This window comes from Hyperolius riggenbachi, chromosome 9 (assembly GCF_040937935.1).
Source record: "Hyperolius riggenbachi isolate aHypRig1 chromosome 9, aHypRig1.pri, whole genome shotgun sequence".
NCBI lineage: Eukaryota > Metazoa > Chordata > Amphibia > Anura > Hyperoliidae > Hyperolius > Hyperolius riggenbachi.
The window spans coordinates 57,769,059-57,794,084 of record NC_090654.1 but is presented as its reverse complement, the minus strand read 5'-3'; the positions used below and the strand labels follow the sequence as shown (position 1 = coordinate 57,794,084).

The following is a 25,026-nucleotide window of genomic DNA, read 5'->3' as shown; positions in this document are numbered from 1 at the left end:
TGGCCCCCACTACTATGTTTTGGCAAAGTTCCTCTTTAAATTGAAATGACTTTTCACAGATTGCTAATGCTGTATTTTGTTTCCATTGGCAGTTAGTGATCTGGAACAACGAGGTCTGACCAGAAGGTCTGCCAAACACCAACTTGCCATTCGGAGAGAAAGTCTTGGGACAGAATCCAAACACCCGGACTCCGGCTATAACATTGTGGATCCGGCAGCCCAAGCATTGGAAGTCAATGATGGTGATGATGAGGAAGAAGGCCAGGCAAAATCAGAACCAACAACACCAAAGCCAGGAAGGGCTTCCGTTTTGACAAATCCACAGGGCAGATCACCCAAGAACAACCGGAACCGGGCAGAGAAGTGTGTGGGAGTTCACATCTCTGGACCTTTTTCTGTTACTCTTCCATTCCACATCACATCAAACTTATCTCGCCTGACCAGAGGGATGGAGTGCCCCAGCCTGAGCTATTCAGTTCTCCACCGCAGCTCTGAGAGGCTCTTCTCACCAGAAGGACAACTCTACATGGGCAGCCCTGACACAGACAAAGTTAGGCTCACTATGGTGTCCCAGAAGGAGAACAATGACCGAACAGGTAATCATAAGTCTTGGTTCTTGAGGTATAAATGATATGGTGGGCTTTCGACATACCGTATATGGAGTTCTCTGCGAATAGCGGTATGTCCTCTATAGAAGACATCTGTAATTTTACCACAGTAACTTCTAAAGGTGCCCATCAAGGTGTTAATGAATATTGGGGGAGATGGAAATGCATTTCTTAAATTGATAAAAATAAAAAAAAGTATTAATTATGTACCTATTTGAGTATGCAGGGATTAATTAATGTTATTATTAATGTTTAAAGAGGATCTGTACGGAAAACAATGCCCATGGGGGGTACTCACCTCTGGAGGGAGAAGCCTCTGGATCCTATCAAGGCTTCCCCCCGTCCTCCTCCATCCCACGGCGGCAGCGATCGAGCTCCCCAAATGGCGGGGATGTAAATATTTACCTGTTCGGCTCCAGCACAGGTGGAGTAGCGGCACTCATGCGCCCCGGGAATCGGGAGAGCAGAGGCTGCAGCCAGCCAATAATAAAGACTAAAAAATAAGGTATCCTACCTCTCCAGATGACACAACCCAGACAAAAAAGGGTTTTAGATCAGGTCAGATTTATTCAAGCACGTGAAAAAAACAGACAACGCATTTCACGGGTCTCTGCCCGCTTCCTCAGGTCAATATGTGTGCCTTCAGAAGTTCAGTTTTAGACCAGGGCACCCTGGTCTAAATCTGACCTGATCTAAAACCCTTTTTTTGTCTGGGTTGTGCCATCTGGAGAGGTAGGATACCTCATTTTTATAGTCTTTATTATTTTCAATTATTAACATTCAAACTGACAATCATATTTTGGGTGCCTCCACCCCTCACCATTAGTCAATCAGGGCCTCTCAGGTACTGAAAAATCCAAATTAGTTAACTGCATTAATTTTCCTTATTTCTACAGAGACTACTATAAAAGATGACTGTGACCAGAAAGCAGAGGCAAATCGAATGTTATTAGAGATGCAAGACACATTCTCTTTCCTAGACAATCAAGACTCCAATCCAGAGGAATCCAAATCCACAGATGCTGGTGAAGCCATGGACAAGACACTGGAATACTCTGTGGACAGTGAAATATTGACATATGACTTGGAACACAACATTCCGGTAAGTATGCATGGCTGACACCAAAAAAAGTACTAACTCTGCTGTCCAGATCACTGAATGGAGTGGACTTGGAGGTCCTGGGTCACCCAATTCAATTGCAGGAGATAACAAACTTACTGCATGCAAACCTCATATCACCCTGCATTACATACAATTTACCAGCTCATTCAGTTACCAATTTAACATTTCCGATGCCTGTGCAAATTCAAACTTACCTGGCATGTTAAGCTATTTTTAGGGCTACAATAATGGGTTTGGGCAAGGCACTGGGCAATGTCTATTGCTTTTGTGGAGCTGTTTACAGCAGCATGCACCACTTGTCTGTTTTTTGCTTACTCTTTGAATGAAACAAAAAAAAACTTAGACCCCCCTCTATCCAAGTCTCAAGGGGTTAACTCCCCTGCATGTGGAGGATGGTCCTGGGGGTTATGATGCAATCTGGAATTCCCCTTAAATAGTTAGGGACCCCCCAAATATCCTCCGAGGTAAATACAGGTGAAACTCGAAAACTCTGAATATCGTGCAAAAGTCCATGTATTTCAGTAATTCATCTTCAAAGGTGAAACTAATATATGAAATAGGAACCCTCTGCAGGTGTTTTGGATTAATTGGCTGATTTAGTGTGACACTCTGAGCCTAGAATATTGAACCTTTTCACTCTATTCTATTAGTCTGAGATTTTGATTTTGGGGATTTCATAACCTGTAAGCCATAATCATCAAAATTATAACAAATAAAGGCTTACAATATCTCAAATTGCATGTAATGAGTTTATTTCATAAATGAGTTTCACTTTTTAAGTTGAATTACTAAAATCAATAGACTTTTGCACAATATTCACATTTTTCGAGTTTCACCTGTAGGTAAAGGGGGAATTTTGATCCCCCTACCTATTTATAACAAAGGTTTAAAAGTTAAAGAGAATCTGTATTGTTAAAATCGCACAAAAGTAAACATGCCAGTGCGTTAGGGGACATCTCCTATTACCCTCTGACACAATTTCGCCGCTCCTCGCCGCATTAAAAGTGGTTAAAAACAGTTTTAAAAAGTTTGTTTATAAACAAACAAAATGGCCACCAAAACAGGAAGTAGGTTGATTTACAGTATGTCCACACATAGAAAAATACATCCATACACAAGCAGGCTGTATACAGCATTCCTTTTGAATCTCAAGAGATCATTTGTGTGTTTCTTTCCCCCTGTTCTCATGCACTGAAGTTTCAGGCTGCTCGTTTCTTCCTGCAAACAGCTTTGCCCTTGTCTGTAATTCTTCAGTATGTGAAAGCCCATCCAGCTCAGAGGACGATTTATCCAGCTTGTAAAAGATAAGAGAGAAGAGAGAAGCTGCTCTAATCCTAAATAACACACAGGCAGTGTGCATAGAGGGGCCTGGAAGGGGGAGTTCATAGCAGAACCACAACACTGAAGAACTTGGCAGCCTTCCAGACACAGGCCGACAGGTCTGACAGGGGAAAGATACATTGATTTATTACAGAGACAGTGATAGTATAAAGTGCTGTAGTAAGCCAGAACACATTAGAATAGCTTTTTGAACTTGTAGGATGATAAAAAACAGGATGCAATTTTTGTTACGGAGTCTCTTTAAGGTTTATTTGAAATAAAAGCCAATACTGCACTTTTTATTAGAATTTGTAAAATGTTTCATTTGTATGCTCTGTATATTCCCATCTTGTCTTCTGTAAGTGTCTTTCTTCTGCATACTACCATCTTGCTATGTCATCTTCCTCTGTACACTTCTATCATCTTCCTGCATCTTCACCTGTAAACTTTTTTCTTCTCCTTTAAACTTCTTTTTTTCTGATCTTCTAATCTTCAGCCTTCATTCTTCTACAAACTAGCTTGTACTTTTACAAACTTCCAACGTGTAAAAGGCTGTGGCAAACAGACCCATGTGTATGGGTGACCCACCAGTTCATAACACCAGGCACAAGAGGTACTCGAAACCCACAACCGCTGGAATCCCAGTTGAGCACACATGAAGTGTCAGAAGTAGAGATCAGTGCAATTGGGCCCAAGGCAAGGTAGCCTTCTCCGCTTCACTCTTGGCCTTTTTGGTAATGTGAACTGAGTAAGGAGCTCACAGAAGATTGCAGCAAAGTTCCTGGACACCCATCAGGACTTTGGTACTCCCCTAGATTAACACTTCATGCACCTCACTAATCAATAGTCTGATACACCACCTATTATTAAGCCTCATCTCCCTCAGCTGCTAATTGGATAATCATTCATAAGGTCCGTACACACGCCGGACTTTAGGCAACGACGGGTCCGTCGTTGCCTCCCGCTGGGTGGGCGTGCCAGCGACAGTCCGGCGTGTGTACGCTCTGTCGTCAGACTGATACGGCTGTTTCTGAGCGATCCACCCGGCGGATCGCTCAGAAACAGCCGTATCAGTCTGACGACAGAGCGTACACACGCCGGACTGTCGCTGGCACGCCCACCCAGCGGGAGGCAACGACGGACCCGTCGTTGCCTAAAGTCCGGCGTGTGTACGCTGCTTTAGCCTACTCCAGGGATGTCCAACTCCAGTCCTCAAGGGCTGAGGTCCTCACACATTTTTGGTACAGCTCAGATTAATTGATGGGATTGAATCAGGAAAGGTGTGGGTCATTAGGCAGAACAATTTCTTAATGCCTCTGTCCATCCTAAACACTGGCACAGATATGGCCTTCAACAACTGTAGTTGGACATTCCTAGCCTACTTGAACTGCCAGAAAACACTTCAAAAATTTGTTTTGAGTTTTTCTGAGTAGCACACCTGTTAACACAAGAGTCCTGCTAGGCCTCTATTTCTTGCTGTGACAATGAAGCACTCAGTGGCTTAGTCTTGGCTTATGGAACAGAAGTACACTACTGGTCAAAAATTTTAGAGCAACCCAATTTTTCCAGTTTTTTTATTGAAATTCAAGCCATTCAATGTCTCACTGTGCCCTGAAGTGAAATCACAGAACAAATAAACAACTGAAGTTAAAAAAAATAAATAAAAATAATGCAATCCATGTATAAACCAAAATGTATTGTAAACGTTTGACTGATCAAAGTAGCTACCTTTGGTAGATATAACTACTGAACACGCCAGTGGTATTCTTTCTACAATGAAAATCACATATTCTTCAGAAAGTTTTTCTCAACTCTGTTAAAGAAGTTGCCATAAATGTGTGGCACTTGTAGGTTGCGTTGCTTTCTTCTCTTCACACCAAACCAGCTTGATGATGATTATGCCTACAGACTGTGCTCGCCACTAAATGTTTGCAAGATTACCATCTTGTTCTTTTCTCTTAAAATAGCTCTGGCATAGGTTGGACTTTAGGGTCATTGTCTTGCTGTAGGATGAACCTCTGACCAACTAGGTACATACCAGTGGGTACTGCATGGCGCTGAAGTATGCCGTGCTAGCTGTTTTAGTTCAGGGGCCCTCTCACTTGCTTTGCTTGAAGCTGTTTCCCCATGAGCTACCTATCACATAAGTTGTTGAGTCTCAGAAACTTGTTTTCTGATGCTGCTGAGGCTTTGGGTCTGCCAGAGGTCTCCCCAATTGCTGAGAGCCTTTTTTATGGTGAAGGAGACTGCACTCACTGACAGCTCGTCTTTCTTTGCAATTTCTCTGTAGCAAAGATTTACACTTTTTTAAGTGTTATGATGGTCTGTCTCTTTTCTATTGTTCATTGCCTTGTTCTTGTTGTTTTCAGTTTGTTTGCAGTGCAATAATATTCAAACAAGGCTCAAATGGGTGTGGTACCACAGTGTGCTCCAACTCTACTTACAGTATATGCAAACAGATAGGGTTGAACGTAATCAGGAAAAGTTAGTGAAACTGTAGATATTGGTAGCAACAACTTTCTAAGCTTGACTGTACTTCATTGCCATAGAAAAGCAGTATGTCATTAACTTTCCCTTTATTTAACCTTTGGCGCTTCACAACATACCTTTCTACTATTTGAAGCTACCTATTGGACCTGAAGTGCTTGAATTTCAATAAAAAAAATTGAAAAACTAGAGTGTTCTTATACTTTTGTTGGTAGCGCATATGAGATGTCAGTCTTGACACAACCATAGATGCCCTGGTTCAAGTTGTTCTTGCTTAATTAGTATTGTGAATGCTTTCTCTCAAGTTCTCCGTAGTGTAAAAATGTTGCATAAACTTATTGTACTAAACTGTAATACATGTTCTTTCTTTTCAGATGGAGGAGTTTTCGGTGGAACCACCCCCAGATGACCTCTGCATAGAAGATGAATCAGATCAGGTTTACTTCACACCATCAGGCTGCCTGGACATAGATGACCCTTGGCGGGCTTCACACGATAGTTTGGAAGATGTATATCTAAGTGCTTATGATGACCTCAGTCCCTTGTCTGAAGAATTGAATAAGCAACATGAGCCAAAAGAAGAAATCATTGAAAAAGGAGAACATGGAGGGACAAAGGAGTCTTCAGAGGGTGGAATCTTCAATTTTCCCTTAAACTTAGAGCAGCCAGGAGAACCTCTGTGTGAGACACAAAAGTCTTCTGAGATATCTATCAGCCAACAAGATATGGTAGATGGCTCACACAGTAACCTTACTGACACTGAAAATAACTCTAATCCACAATGTTATATATCGAATAAACCTGAATTAGAGAGCACATATTCTGTAGACAAAACAGAGGAACATGATGTAACCCAGATCGATGATAAAGAAATTGTAGAGAATTTAGATTCTCAGCCATTAGCTGATGGAGACTCGTGCAATGGACATACCAAACTAAAGGTTAAAGATGATGTAACATTTCTAACTTCAGAAGTATTACCAAATAATGGAGTTTGCAAAAAGGCAGAAAGTAGCAAGGATAAAGTCCACATACAAATTCTTGTCAATACAGATGTACAAGGAGGTGAAAAAAATGAGGATAGAGATACGCTGGGGTCGGAGGCTACAATGATGCATATGTGTTATCCAAATATACAGGATTCTGACCATTATGAAAATGATGACCCTCTGGAACACAAGTTTAACATAAATCACTTAGGTTCTGGAGAAAATCAAAATGTTGAATTTTACAAGGACATACTTCTGGCAGGTAAGTCAATTGTAACAAACTTGGATTTTCCAGATGTACAGGATCCTCAGTTGCCTAAAGAAGATGAGCTTACGGTAGAGCAATCCCATTTAAAATGTCTGGACTTTTTGGTTCCTGGGCATTATGACAAAGATGACATAATTCTACTACAGGACAACGCTGAAATCCATCCAACGACTTTAGAAGAGATATTGGAATGCATTCAAGATCTTAACAACTCCCATCTACATTGTGAATCCCATCTACAAGCTAATTGTACAACAAAAATGCTAGACTGTTCCTCAGATAATTATAGTTTGTTGGGTGGTTTTGCAGAACCTCTTCCTCTGAAAGTCTATGGGAATGCCACTGAAGACCAGCTTCTTGAAAATGAAGATAGTCATCTGGAAGACCACAAATGTATAATGGGGAACCTGCAACTACCACAGACTGAAATGCCACTATCTGATCTTTATTTATGTATAGAAAATGAAGTGCCAATGGAAATGAACAGATTATCTGATGAACTACCAATGATCCTTCTACCAGATCATCAGATCCCTCAACATGATGGATCAAATGAATCAAAACTACAGATCCAAAATGTTTCCTCCATGGAACAGAGTTTGTCTGAGATAGAGACTCCCACCACATCAGAGAATATGGAAACTTCCAGGGTTAATTCTGATGGCAGTGTAGCCATTAAGATGACTTCCATCACAAATAAAATACATCATGCAAGATCAGTGCCAGTTGTACCTCCCAAACCTCAGTTTGCCAAACTGCCCCCAGCTTTGAAGAATAAACTACATGCTAGTTCCTTGCCCTCCACAGGCAAAGATATAAAGTTTCACAAATCAGCTAAAGATGTTCGTTCAGAGGCCACCGAGTCCGAGACAAGCAGCGATTATGCCCCAAAACGACGAAGCAGTTGGAGAACTGCAGGCAGCGTGTCCTTTGACACAGCAATGACTCTCGCCAAAGAGCGTCAGCAGCCCCAGAATCCAGTTAGACGGATGCAGACATATTGCATTGGAGATTCTATTCAGGTTACAGACTCTAAGTTGGAAAATCCACCTAATTTACCCAAATTCACTATAAAGCCAGCCAGTAGCCGAGCCAGTAGACCTCTTAGTTGTATGTCTCTGTCAGCTACAGATGCAGAACTAAGGTCACATCTAACTACCCAATCTGCCCACGGAGACCAATCTGTATTTCGCCAGGAATCTGAAGCTTACACAAAGGAACTTCCCCAGAGGAACCGTCTCAGCATGCCAAGAATAGGCAAACCGTCTGCAGAAGATGACCAAATGCACACTTGTCACCATCAGCGTTTATCGTTGCTCTGAGTCACTAAGTGACTACTGGACAATATGACCATTCAGAGGCATCAGGCAAGCTACTAATAATATCTGGACATTATCTACAGTGTATCAGTTTATAATCTTGTGCAGTGTTCTTCCCAGAATTTTTTTCCAGCTGGGTAGCATGAATGCAGGGGCGGTGCTTCTCTGTGCAACTCTGCTGACAGCATAGGAAGAGGAGGAGGAGGAGGTGAGCCGATGACGGCCGGGTGCTCACCAAAATTAGCCGATTGGAGAACCCGGCTAAAAGAGCCTGGGGAGAACACTGCTGTGGCAGAATCATCATGTTCCCTTATGCAGTGCACAAAGCCTTTGGCTGGTGGTCATTAAATATATTGCACTGATCCATCCATGAAACCTGATATAATTTACTGTACAAAGCCCTCATGTCGCAGTGTCACCCAGGACAAAATATTATGGAGAATGGGAAGGAGATGAAATAGTCTATCCAACACTGAGAGTGACTACAACATCCAGCATGTAAATGACAGTCAGCACAAATTATTTTATGTATTTACTTCTAAGGAGTTGTACAGTCTAATAAAGAAATGTCCCAACAATGTCCACCTTCCTTCTTACTAAATAGGCTTTATCTCCAGCTGTATGCACACACTGCTACAGGGCTTTGTAGGACACCATTATGGAAGCAGCTCTAGCTGGAGGCACACACTGCTACAGGGCTTTGTAAGACACCATTATGGAAGCAGCTCTAGCTGGAGGCACACACTGCTACAGGGCTTTGTAAGACACCATTATGGAAACAGCTCTATCTGGGGGCACACACTGCTACAGGGCTTTGTAAGACACCATTATGGAAGCAGCTCTAGCTGGGGGCACACACTGCTACAGGGCTTTGTAAGACACCATTATGGAAGCAGCTCTAGCTGGAGGCACACACTGCTACAGGGCTTTGTAAGACACCATTATGGAAGCAGCTCTAGCTGGGGGCACATACTGCACCAGGACTCTTCATAACACAATTACAGAAGCAGCTACAGCGGGGGCACACACTGCCACAGGGCGCTTTATGACACGGTTAGATGCAGCTCTGGCTGGGGGCACACACTGCCGCAGGGCTCTTCATAACACAATTACAGAAGCAGCTATAGCGGGGGCACACACTGCCACAGGGCGCTTTATGAGACCAGTATAGGAGCAGCTCTAGCTGGGGGCACACATTGCCATAGGTCTCTTTATGACACCAGTATAGGAGCAGCTCTAGCTGGGGGCACACATTGCCATAGGTCTCTTTATGACACCAGTATAGGAGCAGATTTAGCTGGGGGCACACACTGCCGCAGGGCTCTTTATGACACCAGTATAGAGGCAGATTTAGACGGGGGCACACACTGCCACAGGTCTCTTTATGACACCAGTATAGGAGCAGATTTAGCTGGGGGCACACACTGCCGCAGGGCTCTTTATGACACCAGTATAGAGGCAGATTTAGCTGGGGGCACACACTGCCACAGGGCTCTTTATAACACCAGTATAGGAACAGATTTAGCTGGGGGCACACTGTCGCAGGGCTCTTTATGACACCATTATAGGAGCAGATTTAGCTGGGGGCACACACTGCCGCAGGGCTCTTTATGACACCAGTATAGGAACAGATTTAGCTGGGGGCACACACTGCCACAGGTCTCTTTATGACACCAGTATAGGAGCAGATTTAGACGGGGGCACACTGTCGCAGGGCTCTTTATGACACCAGTATAGGAGCAGATTTAGCTGGGGGCACACACTGCCACAGGGCTCTTTATGACACCAGTATAGGAGCAGATTTAGCTGGGGGCACACACTGCTGCAGGGTTCTTCATGACCATTATTAGAGCAGCTCTAGCAGGGGGCACTCACTGCTGCAGGGCTCTATATGATCCCATTATTTAAGCAGTCTAAGCTGGGGGCACACACTGCTGCAAGACTCTTTATGACACCATTATAGAAGCAGCTCTATCTGGGGGCACACACTGCCATAGAGCTCTACATGATACCATTACTTAAGCAGCCCAAGCTGGGAGTACACACTTCCAGCTGTTTATGACATCGTTATAGAAGCAGCTCTATCTGAGGGCATAGTCTGCTTTGGGTACTCCTTATGACTTCATGGTAGAATCAGCTCTAGCTGGGGGCATAATCTGCTTTGGGTACTCCTTATGACACCATGGTAGAAGCAGCTCTAGCTGGGAGCATAAACTGCTTTGGGTATTCCTTATGACACCATGATAGAATCGGCTCTAGCTGGGGGCATAATCTGCTTTGGGTACTCCTTATGACACCATGATAGAAGCAGCTCTAGCTGGGGGCATAAACTGCTTTGGGTACTCCTTATGACACCATGATAGAATCGGCTCTAGCTGGGGGCATAATCTGCTTTGGGTACTCCTTATGACTCCATGATAGAATCAGCTCTAGCTGGGGGCATAATCTGCTTTGGGTACTCCTTATAAAACCATGGTAGAATCAGCTCTAGCTGGGGGCATAATCTGCTTTGGGTACTCCTTAAGACACCATGGTAGAATCAGCTCTAGCTGGGGGCATAATCTGCTTTGGGTACTCCTTATGACACCATGGTAGAATCAGCTCTAGCTGGGGGCATAATCTGCTTTGGGTACTCCTTATGACACCATGGTAGAATCAGCTCTAGCTGGGGGCATAATCTGCTTTGGGTACTCCTTATGACACCATGGTAGAATCAGCTCTAGCTGGGGGCATAATCTGCTTTGGGTACTCCTTATGACACCATGGTAGAATCAGCTCTAGCTGGGGGCATAATCTGCTTTGGGTACTCCTTATGACACCATGGTAGAATCAGCTCTAGCTGGGGGCATAATCTGCTTTGTGTACTCCTTATGACACCATGGTAGAATCAGCCCTAGCTGGAGCATAAACTGCTTTGGGTACTCCTTATGACACCATGGTAGAATCAGCTCTAGCTGGGGGCATAATCTGCCCTAGAGCTCTTTATTGTGCCATTAAAAAAGCAGATAAGGCTAAACACACACACAGCCAGCTATAGGTAGGTGCACATTGATGGACTATGAGCACCAGATTCATGTTGTTATCAATCAGAGTTTTTGTTTTGGTCCTGCATAATGTAAGAATGTGCAAAACCAGAAGCCAAACCATATTTGTAGTTTGCTTAGGGTGTGATTAGGCCTTGTTCACACTGTACGCGCTGCCGTCCAGACTGCGGGAGCCAGACACACACGAATATCAGAAGTGCATGGATTGCCCTGTCTGAAGTTCACACTGCCTGTGTTTCGTACCAGTGCGGTGCGTGAACGCATGCTGCACGCATTTTTTTCTCAAAATGCGCGGCTGACCCATTCACTTTCAGTGAATCAGCCACGCAACGCATACAAACACAGATGGCGTGCGATCATCCACATTGCGTTCCGATCGCACGGCCATCTGCGTGTTGTAATGTGAACGAGGCCTTAATATTGGTGTGGTTTCTAAACTTACTGTATAACCGATAATATATTTATTAAAGAAAAACTCCAGCCAAGAGTTTGTTCTCTGAGACAGAAAAGTTGGACCAGTAATTAATCCAATCGGTGCGCACCCCTTACTACAGATTATATGGCAGATATAAGTTGGCTTTACTCTCAAGTATGTATTATCTGTGAGTCCTCACTGAAGACGATTTCTCACACGACTCATCACAACAGTGGGTGGTGCCCTACATACAGTAGGTGGGGAGGCTGTACTTTTTCCAGATCCATCGGTGAATTTAGATGTGGGAGGCATTATTTAACGCAGAGCTCCCTAACCCTGTCCTCAAGGCCCACCAACAGTACATGTTTTGAAGAAAACCATAAACACGCACAAACCACAAATACCCACAGGTGAGGTAATTAGTATCTCAGCAGAGCTGATTAACTATTTCTGTGGATTTCCACAAAACATGAACTGTTGGTGGGCCTTGAGTTCAGAGTTGGGGAACACTGTATTTAATGTCAAGAATGCCAAATGGTTGTTAAACTTTTCACCTACTTTACCCAGGTAAAGTAGGGTAAAGTAGGTGAAATAGTGAAATATTAGATTCACTATGCTTTATCTAACACTTTATCGAATGTTTGATAATTTTATCGAATGTTTGATAATTTACCTCATGGATAAAATCTAATTTTGAATTCATTAAGGTGTTATACTGTCGATTTATTGAACGTTTTATCGATAAAACATTTTATAAATATATATAACACCTTAGTAAATTCAAAATTAGATTTTACTCATGAGGTAAATTATCAAATGTTCGATAAAGAGTTCGATAAAGCTTAGTGAATTGAGGCCGTACTGTAGGCCCATATGCAATTAACTTTTTCTCCTGAGTTTTCTCCTAGGAGATATTTTTAAACTTATTAATAAAATGCATTTTAAGGCACCAAAAAGCAAGAAAATACTCAAAATTATTTTGATATCACGTTTTGACACTTTTTTAGTTGAAAAGTGCTAGAATGTTATTTTAAATCGAAGATAGAAAATTATCTCCTAGGAAAAAACTCAGGTGAAAAAGTGAATTGCATATTGTGAGAAAATGCGGAAAAGCCGCCGCGTGTGTTCAGAACAAGGCGGCTGATTCCGCGTCCAACGCGGCGGTTTGCATGCGTAGGCCTACATCTACTGTTATGGCTGAACGCGGAGAAACCGCCGCATGCCCTGATAGCGGTGCGGCTGGTTCCGCGTCCAGCGCGGCGGGTGGTACACAACACATGGCTGGTGTGGCTGGGACTGATAGTCCACACAGGTTCAGAAGGACGCGCGCGCGCAGAGAGGCAGAACTTTTATGACAGCCAGAAGGGTGTCAGCTGACCAAGCCGGTCAGCTGACGATTCAACCAGTTCCCATTGGTCCAGCACTTAGGGGAGGCGCTGGAGAGCGCTGTGCTATATATACTGCGTGCTGGTCATTCGCTGGTTGTCTGCCGTTGCGATCACTACGTGGAAGCACTCAGACCTTTTGTTAGATTCTGTGTTACCAGTTGTTACATTCAGACTAGTTCCAGGGTGTTGATGATCACGGACCTCACACCCAGATTAGGGACTTGTATTACCATTCTGTTATACTTCAGACTAGTTCCAGGGTGTTGATGATCAAGGACCTCACACCCAGATTAGGGAATTGTATCACCATTCTGTTATACTTCAGACTAGTTCCAGGGTGTTGATGATCACGGACCTCACACCCAGATTAGGGACTTGTATTACCATTCTGTTATACTTCAGACTAGTTCCAGGGTGTTGATGATCACGGACCTCACACCCAGACTAGGGAATTGTATTACCATTCTGTTATACTTCAGACTAGTTCCAGGGTGTTGATGATCACGGACCTCACACCCAGACTAGGGAATTGTATTACCATTCTGTTATACTTCAGACTAGTTGCAGGGTGTTGATGATCACGGAGCTCACACCAAGACTAGGCATTGTCTATTATCTGTTATGACCTTATGCTTTCCTGACCACTCTTCTGATCACTGATTCGGTACTTCGCTATATCTGATACTCTGTTGCCAAACCCTGCTTGCCTTAGGATTACCGAATCAGCCTCCTGTCTTTGTACCTTGTATGTCCGTGTGTTGCCGACCTGGCTTGTGTGACCTTGAGAGCTATCTCCGCAGTTAAGAGATAGTTCACAGATCAGTCAGTGACATCCATCTATTGGTGTCACTCTCGCTCTGGTCCTTCCTCCCCCAGTCTGACTCCTCCCTGCGGGAGATTCTCAGGCTGCTGAAAGGTGCTCATACTCTAGCAGTATTCCTTGCTGCCGTTGTACCTGTCCTCCTGATATTGTTCTCAAAGTATTACTGTTGCACCAAACACTCATACCTCTCAGGTGTCCAGAGGTTAGTAATATATCTGATTATCGGTGATACTGCAGATCATCAATGATCAGGTATATATCTGTATTTTTGGTGATACTGCAGATCACCAATAATCAGATCCTCTCTGTGTTACACTGATCGTTACAGAATGGCAGACCAAATGCAAATGGACGCACTCGCCAGCCGTCTGGGCACACTTACCACTTCTGTGGGAACCATCAATATAGTGCTGGGCAGCCACCAGACGGTAATGGATGCTTTGTCTGGATCTATACAAACCCTCCAGACGGCTGTGAAGGATGTGCGATCCCCTCTTAGCACAGACATACGTATGTCTGTACCTGAAAAATTTTCTGGTCACAGATCTGACTTCCGAAATTTTAGAAGTAGAGTGTTATCATACTTTGAGTTAAGACCTAATTCTTCAGGAACTGTGGCTCAAAGGGTTACCTTTATTAAAACTTTGTTATCTGGCGACTCTCAGACCTGGGCGTATAGCCTTCCCACCAGTCACCAGGCCCTAACCTCTGTAGAGGATTTTTTTAAAGCTATGGCTATAATTTACGACGATCCAGACATTGCCTCGACTTCTGAGCGGAAGCTCAAACTTTTACGTCAGGGCAAGAGTCCGGTTGAAGATTATGCTGCTGAGTTTAGGAGATGGTCAGTATCGGCCAGGTGGGACACATTTGCCCTTTTAGATTGTTTTTTATCAGGGTTATCAGACGAAGTCTCTGATCTTATGTTAAGTCAGCCGGAACCTAAGTCCATCGATGAGGCCATTTCATCGGCCATCAGGATAGATCGCCGGCTGCGTTATCAGAGACAGACCCGGGGTAAAAACCATGCGAGAATGGTGTCCCACGCTGCACCCCCAGTGACTCCACCTCCACCCGCTTCACCTCCGCCGGAACCAATGCAGATTGGTCGGTCAAAGTTGTCTCAAGTGGAGCGGAAACGCAGAATATCAGAGCGTCTCTGTCTTTATTGTGCAGAGGGGGTCATAGAGTACAGAATTGCACTAAGAAGTCGAGAAACGCTACTGCCTAGGTGTAGTCGGGGGTAATACCCTAGGCATGCAAATTTTACCCCTAGATGATAAACGTTTGCTTCTTTCCTGTACTATTTCGTGGGAAGATAGGTCTGAAGTCACTGAAGCCTTCATTGACTCGGGCTCAGCAGCTAATTTTATGGATTACGAATTTGCAAAGAAATTGGGCATTCCAGTCACGCCGGTAAAACCACCGATTCAAGTTACTGCTGTAGATGATTCCCCTCTGCAGGGTAACAGTCCTCTGTCACAGACTCCAGAAGTGGGGGTCACTATCGGGGTGTTGCATAGGGAGAATTTGTTTTTTTTTTGTGTTACGTATGACAACCTCCACGATCATTCTTGGTATGCCTTGGTTACAACTTCACTCACCTCAGATTAACTGGGCCACTGGTCAGCTAACGAGCTGGTCTTCCCAGTGTTTTCATCATTGTTTAGCGAAGGTAACCTTGGGTGAGACCAAGGTTCACGTGGAAGGTTTGCCAGATCAGTATTCTGAGTTTGCAGACGTGTTTTGTCCTAAATCGGCCAATAAACTTCCTCCACACCGCCCTTTCGATTGTCCTATTGATCTCCGGTCTGGTTGTATGCCCCCTAGAGGTCATCTCTACAATTTATCTGGGCCCGAAAAATTGGCCATGCAGGAATATATCCGTGAAAACTTAGCTAAAGGGTTCATTCGCCCTTCCCGGTCGCCTGCTGGTGCAGGTTTCTTTTTTGTAAAGAAAAAAGACGGAGGCCTTCGGCCGTGCATTGATTATCGGGGTCTGAATAAAATCACAGTAAAAAATCGCTATACATTGCCTTTGATAGACGATTTATTTTCTCAGGTCACCAATGCTAAGATTTTCTCAAAGTTGGATTTGCGGGGTGCATACAACCTGGTACGGATCAGAGAGGGCGATGAATGGAAGACGGCCTTTAACACACCCGATGGGCATTACGAGTATCTGGTGATGCCCTTCGGGTTGTGTAACGCCCCGGCCGTCTTTCAGGAGCTCATCAATGAGGTGTTCAGAGAGGTTTTAGGCAAATTTGTCCTGGTATATTTGGATGATATACTAATCTTCTCAGCCAACCTCTCAGAGCATAGGGATCATGTCAGGTTTGTGTTGCGCAAGCTAAGATAAAACATGTTATATGCCAAGTTGGAGAAATGCATTTTTGAGGTAACATCTGTAACCTTTCTGGGGTACATAATTTCTACCTCGGGCCTGTCTATGGACCCTGCCAAGGTCTCTGCTGTTCTGGAGTGGCCTCAGCCCGTGGGTCTGAAGGCTCTCCAGAGATTCTTGGGGTTCGCTAACTACTATAGAAGGTTCATAAAGGGGTACTCCACAGTCATCGCACCCCTCACCAGTCTCACAAAGAAAGGGGCAGATACTAACCACTGGTGCTCCGAAGCTCTTGCTGCTTTCTCCACCCTGAAGGAATTGTTTTGTACTGCACCCATTTTAAGACACTTTGACATAGCCTATCCCTTTATTGTGGAGGTAGATGCCTCAGAGGTTGGGGTAGGGGCTGTGCTGTCTCAGCGTTCTGGGTTGCAGGGAAGGTTACACCCATGTGCCTATTTCTCTCGTAGATTTTCACCCGCAGAGAAAAACTACGATATAGGCAACAGGGAGCTCCTAGCCATTAAATTGGCCTTTGAAGAATGGCGTCATTGGCTAGAGGGGGCAGAACATACGATTACAGTTTACACTGATCACAAAAATTTGGAATACATCGAGGGGGCTAAGAGATTGAGTCCCCGACAGGCTCGGTGGTCACTGTTTTTCTCGAGATTCAGATTTATAATTACGTATACCCCGGGTAGTAAAAACATTAAAGCAGACGCCTTATCCAGATGTTTCGAGCCAGAGACAGCACAGCCCTCAGACCCAGAGACTATTCTTCCACAGAAAGTGGTGTTGGCAGCCACAGAGACCTGGAGGAACTGGACTGAAACTTTAAGTCCCTTCCAGCAGGTTGTCCCTGAGGGAAAGCCTGAAGGGGTCATGTTTGTACCATTGCCATTTCGTCTCCAGATATTGCAGATGTTCCACTCCCACAAAAATGCTGGGCATCCTGGTGCCACCAGAACACAGGACCTTGTTGCTAGGTGTGCTTGGTGGCCTTCATTGGCAACTGACTGCAAGGAGTATGTGAGAGAATGTGCAGTGTGCGCAAGAAGTAAACCCTCCCGTCAGGCACCTGTGGGAACATTGCAGCCTTTACCCACCCCAAGTGAACCATGGACCCATTTGTCCATGGATTTTGTGGGTGAACTCCCGAGGTCTGAGGGCATGTCGGTCATTTGGGTGGTAGTCGACAGATTCAGTAAAATGGCCCATTTCGTGCCCCTGAAAGGACTCCCCTCGGCCCAGGAGTTGGCCGATCTATTCATCCTGCATATCTTCCGGCTACATGGCATTCCGGAAAATATAGTGTCAGATCGGGGAGTCCAATTTGTTTCTAAATTTTGGAGGGCATTCTGTCATCAGTTGGGCATGGAACTGTCGTTTTCGTCGGGCTACCACCCACAGACCAATGGTCAGACCGAGAGAATTAATCAATCTCTGGAACAGTTTCTAAGGTGTTACGTTGCGGATGCACAAACTGATTGGGTCAAGTTCTTGCCGTTTGCAGAATTTGCACACAGTGGGCTTGATTCACAAAAGAGTGATTACTGTTAGCACGGCCGTTTTCGCGCGAATTTTCGCATTGCGCGCGATCGCAAATTTTCGCGCGAAACGATAACGTTTTCGTGCGCAAACGCGAATTTTACCGCAAAATCAATATCGTTTTCGCGCGAAAATTCGCGTTTGCGCGCAAAAACGTTATCGTTTAGCGCAAAAATTCGCGATCGCGCGCAATGCGAAAATTCGCGCGAAAACGGCCGTGCTAACAGTTAGCACTCTTTTGTGAATCAAGCCCAATAACTTGAAAAGCTCTTATTCTGGATCCTCTCCATTCCAGGTGGTAACAGGAAGGTTACCTAGGTTCTCCCCACTGCCAGTAGCTTCTACTCCGTTTCCAGCTTTAGAGGCTTGGCAAAAGTCGTTTAAAAACATGTGGGGAATTGTGAAAAAGAATCTAGAGAAGGCTTTTCAGAGTCAGAAAGGACAAGCTGACAAGAAACGTTCCATAGAGTGGAAGTTCCGGCCAGGAGACCTGGTCTGGGTGTCCACTCGTCATTTGGCTTTAAAACAGCCTTCACCCAAGCTAGGACCCAGATTTGTGGGTCCTTTCCCAGTAACCAGGAAAATCAACAATGTTACTTATGCCATTGATCTTCCTGCCAGCATGCGTGGTGTGAGATCGTTCCATGTATCCCTGCTTAAGCCAGCAGTGCATGTAGATTCCACTCCTCCTCCCCCTGTGATGGTGGATGACCAACCTGAGTATGAAGTGGAAAAGATTTTAGACTCACATATTGTACAGAATTCAGTACAGTATTTGGTTCACTGGAAGGGTTATGGCATTGAGGAAAGAACATGGGTACCTGATTGCCGCATGCATGCGGATGAATTAAAGAGGGAATTCCACGCCCTACATCCTGAGAAGCCGGATAGGAGCTGTCCGGAGTCCACCCCTCAGGATGGGGGGGTACTGTGAGAAAACGCGGAAAAGCCGCCGCGTGTGTTCAGAACAAGGCGGCTGATTCTGCGTCCAACGCGGCGGTTTGCATGCGTAGGCCTACATCTACTGTTATGGCTGAACGCGGAGAAACCGCCGCATGCCCTGATAGCGGTGCGGCTGGTTCCACGTCCAGCGCGGCGGGTGGTACACAACACATGGCTGGTGTGGCTGGGACTGATAGTCCACACAGGTTCAGAAGGACGCGCACGAGCGCAGAGAGGCAGAACTTTTATGACAGCCAGAAGGGTGTCAGCTGACCAAGCCGGTCAGCTGACGATTCAACCAGTTCCCATTGGTCCAGCACTTAGGGAAGGCGCTGGAGAGCGCTGTGCTATATATACTGGGTGCTGGTCATTCGCTGGTTGTCTGCCGTTGCGATCACTACGTGGAAGTACTCAGACCTTTTGTTAGATTCTGTGTTACCAGTTGTTATATTCAGACTAGTTCCAGGGTGTTGATGATCACGGACCTCACACCCAGATTAGGGACTTGTATTACCATTCTGTTATACTTCAGACTAGTACCAGGGTGTTGATGATCAAGGACCTCACACCCAGATTAGGGAATTCTATTACCATTCTGTTATACTTCAGACTAGTTCCAGGGTGTTGATGATCACGGAGCTCACACCCAGATTAGGGACTTGTATTACCATTCTGTTATACTTCAGACTAGTTCCAGGGTGTTGATGATCAAGGACCTCACACCCAGATTAGGGACTTGTATTACCATTCTGTTATACTTTAGACTAGTTCCAGGGTGTTGATGATCACGGACCTCACACCAAAGCCAGCCCTGGACTTTTTGCCACCTGAGGCAAATTTATAAAAAAAATTGTACGCCGCATCAGGCTAGAACAGCCACAAGTGCGGCGTAGAATCTAATGCACACGGTCCTCAAAAGGGCTAGTTAATGTGCCAAATGATTTTTGGCATAGGTTTCATCATTTAGAGCTTATACACACACCTGCTGATGTTTTAAAACAGCCGCTAGGATTCCTAAAAAATGTTACCTATATAGAAACCTGTGGTAAGGTTCACATGTACAGTCTCACTGCATGCAACTATTTTAAGCTGAAAGGTGCCCATACATGGTTCAATGTTTTTCATTTTTTTATTAGATAAGTTAGTTTGATTATTCCGTTAAATCAAATATAAAGATTTTTTTAAGCATGTCCAATTTTTTATTGAAAAACTGGGATAATCGTTTGTTTCTCTTGATAGAAAAAAAAAATATTTTCAACTTTCATTCCATTCGATTGTTTTGGTAAAATAAATGGAAAGATCGAACGTTTTTATTGTACCGTATATGGGCACCATAAGGGCTGGTTCACATTGGGTGCTTTCGGCAGCCAAAATCTCATGATTTGTCGCGATTTGGCGTGATTTGCGCTTGTGATTCCCATTCAATAGAATGAGAATCACAGCGCAATCGCCCCCGAAACGCTGCATGCAGCACGTTTGCGATTAATCGAAATCGCCACCGCTGCAGTGTGAATGTATCCACAGGGATACATTAGTAGCAGCGCTTTGCCGATCGCAAAGCGCTGCGTAGCCAGACCAAACAACACAGGTAGAAGGAAAGTCTGCTCGACCGCTTAGTCATAGCTATGACTAAGGAGTGAGTCTATGCTCCGATACGCGTGAGCTGATATGTCTCAGTCCAGAACAAGTTGCCAGTAAAGATTGGACTTTTATGCCATCTGATCGAGCGGACTTTCCTTCTACATTAGACTTGCATAGACAGCACTGTCTGACGGGTGCACTTATGCGCTGTGCAGCAGTGCACTGTGACAATACATTAGTGCATGCATACAACACAGCGCTGTCCCATACAGCAATAATACTAGCTGCAAAGTTTCATTCTTTCCCTTAGATGCTGGCATTTTCAATGCATTTATTAAGCTGTATGTGAGAAAACGCGGAAGAGCCGCCGCGAGTACTCAGAGCAAGGCGGCTGATTCCGCGTCTAACGCGGCAGGTTGCGCGCGTGGGTCTGCATCCACTGGCATGACGGAACGCGATGAAACCGCCGCAAGCCTTATGAACAAGGCGGCGGATTCCGCGTCAGACGCGGATGTTGGCACGCATAGACATAATTCTGACAGTACTGTTGAACGCGGAGGAACCGCCGCATGCTTGGACAGCGGTGCGGCTGGTTCCGCTTCCAACACAGCAGAAACATTACAACACATGTCTGGTGTGGCTGGGACTGATAGTCCACACAGGTTCAGGAGGACGTGCGCGCGGAGAGGCAGAGCCTTTATGACAGTCAGAAGGGCGTCAGCTGACCAAGCCGGTCAGCTGACAATTCCAGCAGTTTTCATTGGTCCAGCACTTAGGGGTGGCGCTGGAGAGCGCTGGGGTATATATACTGGGTGCTGGTCATTTCTCTGGTGTCTGGCGTTGCGATCACTACGTGGTAGCACTCAGACCTTCTGTCAGTATCTGTGTTATTATCTAGATCAGTTTCCAAGGTGTTGATGACCAAGGAGCTCACACCTTAGTCTAGGAATCCTGTTATCATCTGTGTTATTATCTGTGTTATTATCTAGACCAGTTTCCAAGGTGTTGATGACCAAGGAGCTCACACCTTAGTCTAGGAATCCTGTTACCATCTGTATTATTAATCTAGACCAGTTCCGGGGTGTTGATGATCTAGGAGCTCACACCCAAGTCTAGGCATTGTTGATTATTTCTTATGACCTTCTGCTTTCCTGACCACTCTTCTGATCTCTGATTAGGTACTTCGCTATATCTGATACTCTGTTGCCAAACTCTGCTAGTCTTAGGATTCCGCATCTGTCTCCTGTCTCTGTACTTTATCTGTGTGTTAACGACCTGGCCTATCCGACCTTGAGAACTATCTTCCCTGTTGGGAGATAGTTCCCAGTCCTGTCAGTGACACTTCACCTTTGGTGTCACTCACTCTCTTTTCCTTCCCACTCTCAGCCTGGCTCCACCCCTTGGGGAGCATCAGACTAGTGGAAGGAACCTGTTCTCTAAGCAGTATCTCGTACTGCCCAGCACCCTCTACGCGGGTGCTCTCCTCAAAGTATACGGTTGCACCAAACACTCATATTACTCAGGTGTCCAGAGGTTAGAGATATATCTGATTATCGGTGATACTGCAGATCATCAATAATCGGGTATATATCTGCATTCTCGGTGATACTGCAGATCACAGGTAATCAGATCCTCTCTGTGTTACACCGACCATTACACTGTACCAGGAAAACACTAGGAATACCAGATCAGGTCTTTTGGTCACCACTACCGGCAGGCGCCTCATAGATGTCAATGTTAACTAGTGGCAAGAGGGTGTTCAGTCGTTTTTGTAGGCATGAGATGCAAGTAGTATCCTCTGCACATTTTTGTGCGTCCACCATAGACTGCCGGCATATGATGCCAGACTATGAGAATTGTATACTCGTTGCGATTTCATGTGGCGGGAATCAGTTTTTGCCACAAATTGCGGCCAGAAAATGAACGAACATGCTCGTCGCCTTTGAAAAGTATTAAGTGCAATTTTGCATTGCGCGACATTGCACAGGCATTGCTACAAAGCCTTACTATTTACCTAATGTTATTTGTTTTTATGAATGATTACTGCTGCTAGCTGTAACGGTCATCATTCAAGTATCAGATATGTAGCCACGTAAGGGTGAGATCTGGGATCAGCGGCAACGAGCGACCGTGCCCAGATTCATCTTCACTACCGTGGCAATGATGGCATGAATAATTGTTTAAACGATTGTTTAAAGAATTCTGATACCTGGGGCTTCTATCAGCCCCCTGTAGCTGTTATGGCCCACACCGTCCTCCTCCGTTCACCTGTTCCCCGCCGCCAGTCCCAGTACAATTGATCCAGATGGTGACTGCACGGCCGCATGTGCTCACTCCCGCTTCCTCATCGGGAGCTTAATGTCGAAGGCACGGTACAAGAAAACCTCGTACTGCGTCTGCGCACTAAGCTCCCGGAGACGAGAGCAGGAGCAAGACGAATAACAGGCCGCTGTGAGAAACCAAGGATCGTAGGAGGATGGTGCGAGACATTACAGCTGCAGGGGCCGATAGAAGCCCCAGGTAAATGTCAGTTGTTGTTCTTTTTTCTGATCCACAGAACCCCTTTAACATAACTTATTGCAGCCCCCTGGACTCATCCTGTGCCCAGGACAGGGGTCCTAGTCCCTCCAGCCAGCAGTGACAACCCCCACAAAGTTGCCTGGCCACCCCAGTTTCTGCCTGCGGGAGTGCAATTAGGGTGCGCACAGTTCAGGGCTGAGGGACTAGGACGGATGTCTGTTGTGAACAGAATGATTCCGGGGGGCTGCAAGAAGCCCCAGGTAAGTTAAATTAATTTTTAATTTTTCCTTAATATTTAGTTAACTCTTTCAAAACTCAGTTTTACTGACAAAGCGTACGTTCTAACTAAGGCTGTTCCCCCCTTCAACCTCTGGCCAAGTTGAGCTCATTATATATAACCTAAAAATGCATTCCCTCTAGGTATAATACATATTACTCCACCTTGCTTCCTCCCTTCCTTTAGATTTTAGGCTTGTAAAAGCAGGGCTCTCTCACCCTTACGACATGGAATTTTCTATGCATTTTATTCATCATTACATTTGTCACTGTAATTAGTATATCCACCAATACTGTATTATGTACCAATGTAGTAATAGTGATCGACACCTGAGCATCTCTGCAATCTCCATAGCCGATACAATGGTGAAGAAATAAGAAGAGAGCCGACAAAAGACAGTCACGTGATCTCCTCACACACACTGGTGCTGCGGCCGCTGCCCTCAGTGAAGATGGCTGACGGCTAGCAGTAATAAGGAAACACAAAGATGGCTGCCCTCAGTAAAAATGGACACCGACTGGGAGAAGCCCATAACAATTACCCCTAATGAAGATGGCCGCCCGACCCGAAGTTCCTCAGTAAAGATGGCTCCCCGGCGGAAGTGCTCTCCACCTCCGCCCGGAGTAAAGATGATGGAGGGGTGGTTGGTTCTGCGCATGTGCGGATTTCCATGGCTAGACGGACCGGAGGAGAGCGGAGACACAACGGGTACGGTGGGTGAGGAGAAAGAGCCCGGGGAGAGGTGGGGCTTACTACATTCTGCGGAGGGGCAACCGATGATTCTGGTTCTGCATAAGGAAGCTCGGAACTCCGTATTCTACCCACTGCATAGGGCGGACTTGGCCTGTCACAGAATTCCACCGCAGGGCACTGAGCCCAGATCTGTACGCCTGCCTGCTCCCCAAACGCAGACCCCCCAATAACAGCGCGACCCCCCCCCCCCATGCCAGATTATCACCCAGTCCCCGACATCTGCATAACCACAGAGCCTATGGTCCATTCTATTCTGGTGCACTGACTGCCTATTGGCTACAGTACTGCAATGTCCACTTGGTCCTGTGTGTTCTGGGTCACTGATTCCCCCCCCCCCCCCCCCCCAATATCTACATGACCTCTCAGTGTCCAATGAGTTTTGGGTAAATGATCCCCCAATATCTTCAGGACTGCAGTGCCTCCTTGGTCCTGTGTGTTCTTGGTCACTGATTTCCCCCCACCTCCCAATATCTACATTACCTCTCAGTGTCCAATGAGTTTTGGGCCAATGATCCCACAATATCTATAGGACTGCAGTGCCCACTTGGTCCTAAGTGTTCTGGGTCACTGATCCTGCAATATATACATGACCTATGAATGAGAACCGCCGTGGTCAGCCCTAAAAATGCGCCGGGGAGCTTAAAAACGCGCCATTACGTGTGAAAGGCAAAATGAAAGTCTATGGGCTTTCATTTTACCATGGAAAACGCCAACTATGGCCGTGGCGGTAAACTGCCGAAAAAGGCCTCTTGTGTGAAAGAGCCCTTACAGCACACAGGGTTGTGACGGGCCAAACTGTGTGGGTGTAGTTTACTACAACCAATTGGAAACCTAGCAGTTTGAGAGGGTGCTGTCCTCCCAATCAGGTTAGCAGAATTTCCCTATCATGTTTCCTGTTCAGGGTCCCCTAAAGTAGACTAGATCCTATGCGCTAGTCTACTTTACGGGACCCTGAACAGGAAACATGATAGGGAAATTCTGCTAACCTGATTGGGAGGAGGCACCCTCTCAAACTGCTAGGTTTCCAATTGGTTGTAGTAAACTACACCCACACAGTTTGGCCCGTCACAACTCTGTGTGCTGTAAGGGCTCTTTCACACAAGAGGCCTTTTTCGGCAGTTTACCGCCACGGCCATAGTTGGCGTTTTCCATGGTAAAATGAAAGCCCATAGACTTTCATTTTGTCTTTCACACTTAATGCCGCGTATTTGAGCGTTGTGTTTTATAGCTCCCCGGCGCTTTTTTAGGGCTGACCACGGTGTTTCTCATTT

General features: G+C 45.4%; 3 protein-coding genes across 11 annotated transcripts in view; 2 read left to right on the top strand and 1 right to left on the bottom strand.

Annotated features, from left to right (window-relative positions):
* ARHGAP30 (Rho GTPase activating protein 30) overlaps window positions 1-8,692 on the top strand; it is a 62,074-nt gene extending 53,382 nt beyond the window's left edge. For all 3 annotated transcript variants that reach the window (XM_068252842.1, XM_068252843.1, XM_068252844.1), the window contains 3 exons: window positions 93-596; window positions 1,505-1,710; window positions 5,913-8,692. In XM_068252842.1, coding sequence (XP_068108943.1) covers window positions 93-596; window positions 1,505-1,710; window positions 5,913-8,117 — 2,915 coding nt within the window. In that variant the 3' untranslated portion in view covers window positions 8,118-8,692. The remainder of the gene's footprint in view (window positions 1-92; window positions 597-1,504; window positions 1,711-5,912) is intronic.
* The window catches only part of GGA1 (golgi associated, gamma adaptin ear containing, ARF binding protein 1), a 468,858-nt gene extending 445,212 nt beyond the window's left edge, over window positions 1-23,646 (bottom strand). The window contains exon 1 of the mRNA XM_068252845.1: window positions 23,544-23,646. The gene's annotated coding sequence lies outside the window, so the exon portion shown is untranslated. The remainder of the gene's footprint in view (window positions 1-23,543) is intronic.
* USF1 (upstream transcription factor 1) overlaps window positions 23,604-25,026 on the top strand; it is a 33,811-nt gene continuing 32,388 nt past the window's right edge. For 3 of the 7 annotated variants that reach the window (XM_068252853.1, XM_068252855.1, XM_068252854.1), the window contains exon 1: window positions 23,605-23,710. Coding sequence is in view for 2 of the 7 variants with exons in the window: in XM_068252849.1 (XP_068108950.1) it covers window positions 23,673-23,710 (38 nt within the window). In the remaining 5 variants the exon portion in view is untranslated. Of the gene's footprint in view, window positions 23,716-25,026 lie in introns of all 7 variants that reach the window. The other 4 variants (XM_068252849.1, XM_068252848.1, XM_068252851.1 and 1 more) reach the window with 3 other exon arrangements.